The 12,136-nt window shown below is 50.3% G+C and overlaps 2 protein-coding genes across 2 annotated transcripts; both read right to left on the bottom strand.

Annotated features, from left to right (window-relative positions):
* Positions 1–5,959: 5,959 nt before the first annotated feature.
* PtA15_1A109 (uncharacterized protein) lies at positions 5,960–10,984 on the bottom strand (the record flags this gene model as incomplete). Its single annotated transcript, XM_053165101.1, has 6 exons — positions 5,960–5,989; positions 6,080–6,191; positions 6,257–8,872; positions 8,937–9,073; positions 9,137–9,555; positions 9,742–10,984. The coding sequence occupies 6 exons, from the start codon at positions 10,982–10,984 to the stop codon at positions 5,960–5,962; spliced, it is 4,557 nt and encodes a 1,518-aa protein (XP_053016326.1).
* A 529-nt stretch (positions 10,985–11,513) lies between these two features.
* PtA15_1A108 (uncharacterized protein) lies at positions 11,514–12,136 on the bottom strand (the record flags this gene model as incomplete). The annotated part of the gene is made up of 4 exons (XM_053165100.1): positions 11,514–11,533; positions 11,630–11,743; positions 11,815–11,877; positions 11,989–12,136. 4 exons carry the CDS (start codon positions 12,134–12,136, stop codon positions 11,514–11,516), a joined length of 345 nt encoding a protein of 114 aa, XP_053016325.1.

Here is a 12,136-nt window from a genome sequence, read left to right as displayed (position 1 = left end):
CCAGAGCTTCATTTTCTTGAATACTAGGCTATCCCCGCAGGAGCCGGGCCAACCGGTCATGTACGCCGTGATGTACCGATCGCAGTCGCAGACTACCTGGCAGTTGATCGAGTAACGTTTTTTTCGATCAAAAAACACCTCGCCATCGATGCTCGGGCGCTGGTAGAGGGGGATGGTTCTGCCATCAACAAAGCCAACACAGCCTTCGAATCCTTCTGCCTTCATAACGTTGGAGATCTCTCTTCGTCTGTTCGCATCCGGCCATATCAGGTGAGAACCAGACAAGTCGTTGATCGCGCGAACCACCCGGCGAGTAATTTTGACAACAGTTCCACGGCCCACGCAGAGGTTCCTGGCAAATCTTCCCACCGAGGCCCCATTGCTGTTGGAACCAAGCCTTTCGAGGGTGAGGGCTAACTGGTGAGGTATTGGGAGCTGTTGTCGAGGGCTGTTGCTCTGGAAGATTGGGTTAGCGTATATCTTTTCAAGAAGCCAAATGAAGCCCGATTGCGTCGTTCGGACCGCTTGTTTGAAATCTTTGTCCCTCATCTCAAACAGGCGCACCAAGTTGTATTCGTTGTGTGTCTTTCCCGGCGATCGAGTGTGCAAGTACCGGTTACTGAGCACCAAGCCGAGCATATCAGATATGGTTTCTTCATCCTCGAACAGGAGGTCCAACACCAAAGCATGCCCGGGATCGTCAGGAGCCACCGTCGCGCCAAGGGAAGGGACTGTTGGTATCCCCAAGATAGAATCGAGCATGTCGTCAGTCTCTTGATGATGAAGGAAGATGATCATCATGAACAGGTCACGAATGAACTGTTGCCGCTCGCTATACTTGTGCATCAGAGGTGAATGCCGGGGCGAGCAGGTGATGACGATACCACTTGGCTCGTGTGCTCGGAGGTGGCCAGGCGAGCGGGTGATGAAGGGATGGGTTCCAAGGTCGTCAAGGGAAGCGAGCAGTTTCTGATGGGCGGGTGATGGCCGGATGTGTGCCGGTCCAAGGTGAGGGTGGGTGTTTGGGGGCTTCTCCTCTGGCAGGTGATCGGATGCCAGTCGGTTTCCGTTGCTGAGCCGCCAGTAAATTTTGCTGGTGGGTCTTTTCTGGTGAGTTAAAATTGAGTTAAAATTTTAGGTGCGCAGCGTGCGCAACTCTCCTGGTGGGGTGGTTATAAATTTCTGGTGAAATCCAATCGTGAACCCCCCTATTAGGGGGGTTCACAATAGGATAAAAATAAAATCTTAGAGTCAATTTTAAGGCCTTTATCAACAAATTTTTAAAAATCTGGCAAGATGTGCAGGACTGGGTGTCCCCTGAGAATCAGAGCAACTTCTTCACTTTTTAAAAAATTGTTCATAAAGGCCTTAAAATTAGCTTTAAAGTTTTATTTTCATCCTATTGTGAACCCCCCTATTATGTGTTCAAAGTTGATTTGCATAATTTTATGCATGCATAAATCATAAAATCATAAAATCTTTTTTGCAGGGGATATGCCTGTCTGATTATATGTAATACAAAAATTCCTCACCAAAATATTTTTATGATTTTACAATTTATGCATGCATAAAATTATGCAAACCAACTTTGAACACCATAAATCTGTATGGCATACTTTAAAGTAAACCACTATTATGCAATGACTCCAACATCCAATCTCCAGCAGAGACTCTTGCTCACATCCAAGGAAATTGATACTATTTCTTCAAAATATGTAAAAAAATACATAGCCGCAAAACCAAGATGTTTGCCTACATGTGAAAGTTCAAGGCAGGTTGATTGGGTTTGTGGTTTGGGAGTTCCAACATAAGTGCTTCATTTTCCAAGAGGCCAAAAAAACCACAAAAGGCCACAGTTCTCAGGACATGGCTTGGACTTTGCTCACAAGCCCCTCTTTCAGAGGCTCGCTTTGCATGGCGCCTCCGGCGCGCCGGGTCCCCTGGCCCCTGAAACAAGGGGATATTTATGGTGTTCAAAATTGCATATGTCACGGTTTACATAAAATCATAAAGCCAATTTTAGCTGGGAGATGTCAGCGTGCATAAAACTCAAAGTGACATCTCCCAGCCAAAATTGCATAAGATTTTTTTACATAAAATCATAAACTGCAATTTTGGCTGGGAGATGTCACTTAAAGTTTTCTGCATGCTGACATCTCCCAGCCAAAATTGGTTTTATGATTTTATGTAAATAGTGACATATGCAATTTTGAATACCATAACCATAATTGCATAAAGTGTGCAAGCAGTCATCAAACAGATTTTTTCCAACAAGTTCTGTAATGTGCCGGGTCTGGATTGCAGAACTCGTTGGATAAACTCTGTTCAATGACTGCTTGGACAATGTCAAAACTGACCAAGCATTAGTTTATGCAGTGATGTTGCAGACCTGTGAATCAAACTCAAGAAAATAAGATCATAAGATGTGAAATTGTAGTTCCTTCATGTGAGATCTTTTCAGCCAGGAAACAAAATCAAATAAAAAAAATTCCTTGATCTACATTTACCAAGATTCCTTGGCCATCAGTCATTAGCTTTTTGATCCGAGTACTACTTGGCAATGTCTTCAAGATGCTGTCTGGTTTTTGAGAAACTAAGCTGTATTTGTTTTCAAACTCATTCCAAATTGCAGCTAATTTTTCTTGATATCCACTGTAAATTGATGGTTCAAATTGTTCACTCATCTTTTGGCTATAAAACTTTGCCTTATGCCACCATTTATCAAACTTGTAGCAGAGATTTTTGAGGCCAAAGTAGTCTTCAAACCTTGTGGACCTAGGGTTAATTTGGGCAACTTTCTGCTTGACGATTCCGGGAAACATTTCTCTTTCTACAAAGCATAGGAATTCACATATGTCATCAATCATTTCATACTCATAGTATTCTAAACTGTTTTCAAGCCTTCTTGATTCGTAAGCAATGAGCATTTCAATTTGATCTCTGAATTCCTTTGACCCACTTTCCCCTAGATTAGGCACCTTTCCTGAAATGATAAACAATCTGGAATTATCTGATTCATTGTAATGTATGAAATTCCTGAGTTCTTTGACAGGTGAAAATGACCCAAAAATTGCCCTCAATTCTGGATGATATCCAGCTACAGATTCATTACATAAGTTGAGCATTGTTCTGATCTTTTCAACCAGGTAAAGGTAAACAATCAGTTTCTTTTGGAATTTGCTGGGTTCTGTTCATATTTTGGGGAGAAAACCATTATCCAACTCAGAATATTATCATATTTGTAACCAAAAAACCAAGGTGTGGTATCAATTGAATATCATACCTTGGAAAGATTTGAACAATTCTGGCCAGTCCCAGTGTTCAGTATAACAAGATGAATCCCACCAAAACTTCCAGTTCATTTCATTTTTGATCCGCACTGAAATGTACAAAAGAAGAATCTTGATCATCCTCTCCTCTTGATAAATTTTGAATAGAATAACCTGATTTATGAATTTGGACTTGAAAAAAAAGTCAACCAATTTGAGCACATAACTGCAGGCTGCTACAGCCAAGTGAGATTTTCTGCTGTTTCTTTTTTCCATTCTCAAATATTTCAGCAGGTGCAAATCTGGAATGATTTGCATTGCACTTTCTAAAAGTGAGATGCAGTAATTTTCCCAGAATTTGTCAGCTATTGATTGATGCACTTCAGGAATCAGTGGTGAGTGTGAATCAATTTCTGTTTCTGGATACAGAAATCTGAGGATTTTTAAATTTTCAGATTCTCCCTTGATCAGGGAATCTATCTTCCATTTTCTGAGGGTCAATATATTCATTTGTGATTCCTTGAGTAATCCAATTTTTTCTTGTTGGTTTACAATTGTAAGCTTTTTATCCACTAGTTTTTCCATGAGATTTGAGTAAAAACCATCCAGTTCTTCTCTATTTCTTTCAATGATTGATGTTGTTTCTCTGAATTCTAAAAATTCAGGTTTCAGTTATCAAGATTTTTAATTTTTATGATCCTCATAATTTTGAAAAATTTATACCTTTTATAACTCTTTCATCCATGGGGATCCTTGTACTGGGTAGATTTTGAGGTTAGGGTATATTGGTAGTAGATCAAGCAGTAAGCTTTTGAATAAAATTTGGATCTGAAGTGAGCATTTAGGTCTAGAAGCTCTTACTATGATTGGCTGTTTTCATTCAATTCTTGTGAAACATTTTCTTCAGAATTTTTAGGAAGATTGAAGGGAATTTTGGGGTAGTAGATATTCCAAATGAAGGTCAAACCTTGACCAGATCTGAAAAAACATTTGGGATTTCCTCCTCTTAAATTATAACTGCTTACCAATCTGCCTGAGGGGATTTTGACCACTTGTCATGCCTCTATCTGCTCCTATTGAGTGTTGAATTTCCATATTGTGAGCAGGGGTGATTGGGATGACCAACACAATAACAAGTAAAAATCCATAAATCATAACAGGCCTGTGGATGTGGAATTTGACATGGTTCAGCTAGAGTGTTGTATTTGAGGAAAAGGTGGAGCATTTGTTTGGTCTATACATAAACCAAAACTTTGCCATGGCCACTGAGGATCATGTATGCAGCTGTTGCAGGGGGGTGTTGGCACAAAGCAACAACCAGACAGGTTTGAGATCCAGATCCATAGAATACAACAGTTTGGTGGAAGATGGGCCCATACAGAGGATTCAATACCCACTGCTTGGACAAGACTATTAGGATAATTGGTGTACAGAGTCTGCCCAAAGCATTCCACAATCTGGGCCCCACACATTTCAGAACTTGTTAGTCCAGGCTTTTGTAGCAGTTGATTTCTGAAGGTAGTGTCTTGGTATGCAGGCTCAACCTGGACCAAAAATCATTGCAATAGGGGGGTTCACAATTGAAATTTGTAAAACTTTAGGACCCATTTTAACCTGTTTATGAACATATTTTTAAAAATTTGATAAATTGCACTGATTGATCAGTCTCACCTTTTTCTGGACATCTTGCCAAAATTTTAAAATTATGTTCATAAAGGCCTTAAATTGACCTCCACAGTTTTAAAAAATTCAAATGTGAACCCCCCTAATGTCCCCCATGAGAGTCACCTAAATTCACATGGTTTCATGGTTTGAAACATCAAGGGTTGATAAAGTCCCCTTGCACAATAAAAAAACCAATCAACGGAAAAAGATGGCCCCCTCACAACAGGAATCACCCTGGTCCTCACCACACACATTGGAGGATCAATTGCCACCATCTCTGCACCCCCACACCCCAGAAAACCCTTTTTGTTCTTGCAAATTTACCCTCACCAGAGGTTGCATATTTGATGTCCACTAATAGGGTGTCTCAAATAAATTCTTCACTAATGGGTCCCACAAGCTGACAGGAGAAGAACTAACTCATAATGGTGGATTTGGCTATATTTGATAGGCATGCATTTGGCTTGAGAGCTTTCCCCATCCTGGAGGGAGCTCCCCCTGTAAAACCACCTCTTCCAGAGTCAATAGCACTGTTCACGTAAGCTAAACATCAGCAAGATTGAAATAATGTTTATCCCATTGTGCCAGCCAATTTGGCTGGGAAAGTATGCTGATGTATATCTCTCACATGGTCATAGATTTCTTACGTGAACAGTGCTAATATTGACATCAATAGGTCTTGCCCCACACATCCACAAGCATCTCGGACATTACATATGCATGTTCACAGGACAGCCATCAGATTTCACTCTAGTTTCTAGACAATACAAATTACGATCATGGCCTCTTCAGAACCAAACCAAGAAAAACGTGAAACCCCTCCTCTTCCAAAAACCACAAAAAAACCAAAAAAAAAGACAAGACAAAACGCAATGAGAGGAGAAAGAACGGAGAAGGAGAGCCTCGAAGGCCAAGCGAAGAGCAGAACAAAAGGCAGACGATGAACCTTGGTATATATATAAAGATATATAAAAAAAAAGCCCCACAAAAGGGAAAAAGAATAAAAGTTTAAAGGGGATGAGTGTTTAGATGACATGGTATTCATGTTGATGTTGCTGATAATGGTATCCGTTCCCGTTGCCGTTCCCGTTCGCGGTGGCGTTGCCGTTAGCGTGGCCGATGCGATGGCCAAGACCCACACCAACGCCGTGAGCGTCGCGCGACGGATCAGCGAGCCCAGGGGGGCCAGCCGGCGCGAGAGCCTTGGACGCGTCGCCGAGGCCCATGCTCAAGAAGCCCAGCACGAGCGGAACCAAACTGAAACCGCCACCAGCATCAGATACCACACAAAACAAGAGAGAGAGAGAGGAAGAAAGACGGACCTGTTCTGCTGGCAATGGTGCACGAGGCTGTCTCCACTAAACATAAACTTCCTCAACAGGGGCAGGTTCTGCATCTCGTCCGCCCCGCCGACGGGCGCGACCTTATTCGAGCACGAGTAGGGGTCGAGCGCCTCTTTCCCGCCGGAGAGGTTCGCAGACAGCTGGGCCTGGAGCAGCTTATGCTGGCGCTTGCGGATATGCAAGTCCTGTGCCTGGCTGCGTTTCTCCAGGATGGCGTGGTGGAGGTCGTGTTCGGAGTTTCCGATGGTGTGGATGTACGTCTCGGAGAGCGAGTTCGAGCGGACCCTCTGGCCTCCTCCTGTTGACGAGCTAGGGGCGAGTTTCTTGGAAGGAGGAGGATTGTCGATGGATTTTTTGGACTTGTGGCTCGTTTTCAGACCCACTGTGGTCGAGGCATATGGGTTGACGTTCATCGGCACCAGGTCTTCGTTGATGATCAGCGAGTCGATGAGCACCTGGAGGGCGACGGAGCGAGCAACGGCCTGGGGCCCGTTGGGCACCCCAGCGGGGACGTGTTGGGCCGCCGCCTGGGCGTCTTCGACGAGCTCGAGGAAGTCGGTCTTGGGCTGGGGCCCGAGGAAGCTGAAGAGATACTTGCGCTTGGCCATCATGTGGTTCAGGAAGCCGACCTGGACGGTGTGCTTCATGAACGCGCGCTCCACGGACACCATCAGGTCCAGCGGGATCCCGTCGTATGCTGCCGCCCGGCGCCCGATCTTGATCATCGACACCTGTCGAGGTCCTAAAGCTTTGCCCTTGATCCGGAACGTCGCACTCGCCGACTCGGTGAAGCTCAGGAAGGAGGGCTCGAAGCTCAGCCCGGATCCGAACAGCTTGATCCCGAATTGGGGGTCCGGCTCGGGGATCCTGATCGTCACCAGCTCCGAGGGGATCTGGTAGATGATGTGGCTCGGTAACTTCGAAGAGACTTGCGAGTTTCCCCCTGCTTCTTCCTCCATCACCTCCATCTCGATCTTCTCCGTATCTTCGACGTTTGCCCGGGCCTGGACTAGTCGATCCCGACGGATAGACTGGAAGGACTTCTTCAACATCGTCTCGAGTTTCTCCGGCGACAGAGTCGAGCTCGGCTTGCCCTGGCTCCTCAGCTCCTTCTCCGCCTGGACGATCGACTCCACAAACTGGGTCTCGTTCCTGATCTCATTAGGGAAGCCAATGAACCCGGCCACATAGCGCATCGAGTCCGTCAGTCCATCGTGCAGATGCTCGCTCAACACGATCATCCCCGTCGTCCACCGCGTCACCAATCCAGCGCTCAGCCCCACTTTCGGATTACTCATCGTCCACACCACCCCGAACTCGTGCAAGAATCGCTCGATGGCCGGCGGATCGGCGGGTAATCTGAGCGAGAGCAGCACCGATCGCAAGCCATCCTCGATCCTCATGTACGCCAGGTTCATCCGTTCCAGATATTTCCTCAAGATTCCCGTGCGTTCTGGGCCGGTCAAAAATTGTCCCAGCTGACGTCTATCAAGCGCAGCCGTCGAGATCAACAGCTTGGCAATCTCAGTGTCGGTGGGTTCGAGGCCAGAGAGCTGGAGATGACTCTGGATCGCTCGACTCGGGTCTTCGTAGAAGGCATCTTGTTGGAACCATTCCTCTGAGTCGGCCTGATTTTTCTTATCTTGAATGGCTGATGACGCACGCCTGGCTTGGTTAGTGCAGATACAGCGAAGGTTCTTGATTTCGACGATGCTCTTGGTCAGGAAGGAGTGCTTGAGAGTGATCGGTAGTTTGGGGACTAGCTCTCCCTTGCAATCCTCGAACTCGATCACCGGTTTGGTGATGACGAGGATGTCGTTGAAGAGAAAGAGGTATCGGTCTTTGACGGAGGTAGCATTGACGACTTGGAGGACGGGCTGGTGCCACAACAGTCTGCGGGGCGGGTCATTCAACCTGTGGTCCTGTGGAGCGCTGGAATGGAGTGGCCTGAGGAATGGGGAGAGACGGGCTAGGATCTGTTCTCGTCGTTGGTTGGAGATCATCGAGGCCAGCGAGCTACTGTTACTGTCAAGAGTCGGCGAGCGGGAGACTTCAACAGAGGCGCTCATCTTGCCCGCGGCGTCGCCAATTGATTGCCATCGAGAGGGCTCGACTACCTCCTCCTGATCCTCGCTCGAACGACTCATGCTGACGGGATAGTTGGATGGGGAGACCACGCTTCGAGCTTGGGGGGACGACATCTGGCTGCTGGCCCGGGCCACATTCTCGTCCTGATTTCGGCTGGGCGAGCGGAAAAAGTTGGAAGCGCTCGAGAGGATACCGTGGGCCTGAGATTTGGAGGACTTGAGGGCGCTTCGGGGCGGAGATCTGGCCCGTTCGGGAGAGCCTGGCGGGGAGGAGCTGAGGAGCGCAGGGAATGGAGCCAGTTTTTGGTCGTTGTATCGAGCCAGATCGACTGCAGATGCTACTGGCATGTGCGTTCGAACTAGATGAGGGGTGGGCGGGAACTGGGAAGGACCCAAGTCAACACTGCTCTTGTGCGAGATTGTTCCCCGGCCTCCAACGACATTGTGAGCTTGGGTGATGGGTGGTGCGCGGGTGGGTCGCAAGGGCCTATCGCCATTGTGGGTATGTCTAGGATGAAGAGCTTTCAGTCAAGCTGATGACACAGCCAACAAAAGAAAGGGGTAGGACTGACTGTGATGGGGAAGGAGAGCCCACTCGGCTGCTGAGTGTGGTATATGACTGTCTGGATCGGTCTTGGGAGTTTTCGGTGGGGCTGGGCCGGACGCGCTGGGCCGTAGATGAGTAGGATGGACGTGAGGCCCGGGGATTCTAGAGTGTGTCTGGTCAGCCAAGGAACTAGGAACTCCCGCAAAAAAAGAAGAGACTATTCACCCCGTTGATAGCTGAGCGTCGACGGTCCGCTGGGCCATCGCTGCCATGATCGATCGAGGATTGCCGGGATGGGGGGTGGCCGGGGGAGGGGGAGCGGCCGGTGGCCGTACTCCTGTCGATGCGGCTGCTCAGGGAAGTCCTGGCCTTGAGCCGGGAGACGATGCTCGATCTGACCGAGGGGCTTCCTAATGCGGTTGGCTCGGGTGTGGGAGCGAGAGTGAGTTCGGAGATGGCCTCGGTGTTGAGATCTGGACTGTGGCTGGCGATGGATCTCGAGCTGGGCTCGGAGAAGTCTAGCCAGCTAGTCTCAGGATGGCCAGCGGGGTGAGTGAGTGTCCGTGGGTTGCTGGTATTCTTGGATGGGCTGAGTCTGATGGCATGCTTTGGGTCGGTCTGGCTGTCGAGTGAGGTGAGCGAGTCTCGCAGTGGGGGCTGGGATACGTCAGTGGCGGCCATGTTGTTGTTGTTGTTGTTGCTGTTGTTTTGGTCGAGAAGGGCTGGCTGGGGTTCTGGCTGGCTGCCGGGGTGGTCTGGGCCAGGCTGGTTGCTGGCTGGCGGCGGGACGGGCGTCGGCGTGGGTTGTCCGGGCAGCCTGGCCCGGGCACTGCTACCGGCGGCTCCTCGGCTCGATAGTTTGCGGATGAGGTTGCTCCGGGCCTGCTGGCGCTCGTCGGCGCCGTCGGGCGGGAGGGCGGCCCGCTTGGGGGACTCGGTGCCGGTGGTGGTGTGGGAGCGGGCGAGGGAGGTGGTAGCGGGGTGCTGCTGCTGCTGGGCCATCTTCTCGAGTGCTTTCCGCTGGAGGGCCGACAGTCTCGGGACGCCGCGCCCGTTCGGCCCGACGCCGAAGCCGAGCGAGGCCGGCAGGGGCAGGGGCACCAGCCCGGCCTTCCTGCTGGTCTCCTCGATGTGTTTGGCCATCAGGAACGGGGGCAGGCTGCTGGCGTCCGCGGGCGGGTCCGTGCCGGGCTCGGTGGTGCCGGTGAGTCTGGCGAGCGAGTCCAGCCGGGCGGCGGCCGAGTTAGCCCGGTCGAGCGTCGAGGCTGCCGGGTGCTGCTGCCATGCCTGGATCTGGTTGTCGGCCATCGCTGCTTGGCGTGCGTCGGTCGGCGGGGCTTCGGTATCTGCTGCTTCGGTATCCTGGGCTGCTTCTGGCTTCGGCTCTTCCGTGTGAGGCGGTGCTGCTTCGGTAGCTGCTTCGGTAGCTGCTTCGGTAGCTGCTTCGGTGGCTGCTTCGGTAGCTGCCTCGGTAGCTGCTTCGGTAGCTGCCTCGGTATGTGGTTGGACTGGTTCGGTATGTGGTTGCGGTGGTTCGGTATGTGGTTGCGGTGGTTCGGTATGTGGCTGTGCTGGCTCGGTATGTGGCTGTGCTGGCTCAGGATGCTGCTGTTCCGATTCGGTATCTTCAGGCCCCGGTGGTTGCGGTTGTTCCGGTGGTCCCGGTGGCTGCGACTGTTCCGGTTGTTCCGATCGTTCGGGTTGGTGTGGCTGTTCCGGTTGCTCCGGTTGCTCCGGTTGGGGTGGCTGTTCCGGTTGTTCTGGCTCGGTATGTTGCTGTGCTGGTTGCTGTGCTGGGGGGGTATGTTTGAGTAAGCCGAGTGGGCTGTTCCTGGTTTTCTGGCAGATGGCTGAGTGCGGGGATGGGTTGGCGGTGTTTCGCAGCTGTGCCCTGAGGGGGAGGAGCTGGTGGGTGAATGCCTGCGGGGTCTGGAGCTTGGCGGGTGCTGGCTGGGGCTTGGGCACCGGCTTGAGTCGCGAGCGGTCGAGGAGGAGGTGGGGGATGACGATCGGGGGCGGCTGGGCAGTGCTGCTGCTCCCACTCGATGGCTTCAGCTTGGGCGAGTTGGCCATCCTGGCTGACACTGGGGGGGAGAGGCTGACAGTAATCTGGAAATCAACGCGAAATGGGGGGAAGCCCATCGAAGTCCTGAAAAAGGCTGTCTGGCTTATATGGGGATGATCAGCGTTCAATCAGCCCTCCCAACTGCCATCAGCGCAACCGCCCCAATCTATCTCCCAACCGTCCTAGATCGGAATTCCAGATTGGCCATTTTGATATTCAAGCATCGACCATCGAGCAGAGAATAATCCCCCAACTTGGGCTTAGGCGATCGCCCAAAAAGACCTCAATAGTTAAGCTTAAAAAAACCCCACACAGCAAACCATCCGACCCCGAACCTGCAGCTGAAAGACGGAAGAACGGCAATGTCGAAGGATTTTGTTGAAGCCTCAAGTTTGAGTGGCTCTTCAGCTGAATGCCGACCATGAACACCCAGACTCGATGATGATGAATTACATCTAAGTTATATATTTATTTACACACAAACTTCTGATAAAAGGAGACAAAAACAACAACAACAGCTTCTAAAGAGTGGATCAGCTAAACCGAAGTCGAGCCATCTGGAGCCGGATCAGCTTGAGCACCCTCCTTGTCGGTACCACTCTCCGGCCCATCAGCAGCAGCAGCAGCAGCAGCAGCAGCAGGACCATCGCCACCAGAATCCTTAGCAGCAGCAGCCTTTCGCAGCTTGGCTCTCTCGATCAACCGGGGGCGTACGCAACGAGTATAAACGAACAGACAGCCAAGCACAAGCAGAACGCCTCCGAAACCTATATTTCAAACAGCACGTCTATCAGCACCAATCAAATAACCAACCATATTGTATCTATAGGAGACTGACATGCCCCCAAGACTATCGCCATCACGATCTCTGGTTTCATCCCGCCGTAGAGAGACTGGACTGCTGTCGAGGAAGAAGAAGAAGAAGAAGGAGCAGGAGGGCTGGTACCGGAAGGTCCAGACGAAGAAGAAGGAGAAGTGCTGGTCCCGGAAGGTCCAGCTTGCTGGCCCCCACTGGGAGGCTGCTGCTGAGGGTTACTCGTGTCGGTAGGCCGATCTGGCGAGGGGCGCGGGACGGCGGACGAGTTGGTCCTCGGAGCTGAAGAGACCGGCGTAGCTGGCGAGCCAGTGAAATTCCCCGGAGTGCTGCTGCCGCTAGCCAT

Source organism: Puccinia triticina, chromosome 1A (genome assembly GCF_026914185.1).
Source record: "Puccinia triticina chromosome 1A, complete sequence".
Lineage (NCBI taxonomy): Eukaryota > Fungi > Basidiomycota > Pucciniomycetes > Pucciniales > Pucciniaceae > Puccinia > Puccinia triticina.
The sequence above is the reverse complement of the archived record's forward strand: the minus strand, read 5'-3'. Positions and strand labels throughout refer to the sequence as shown.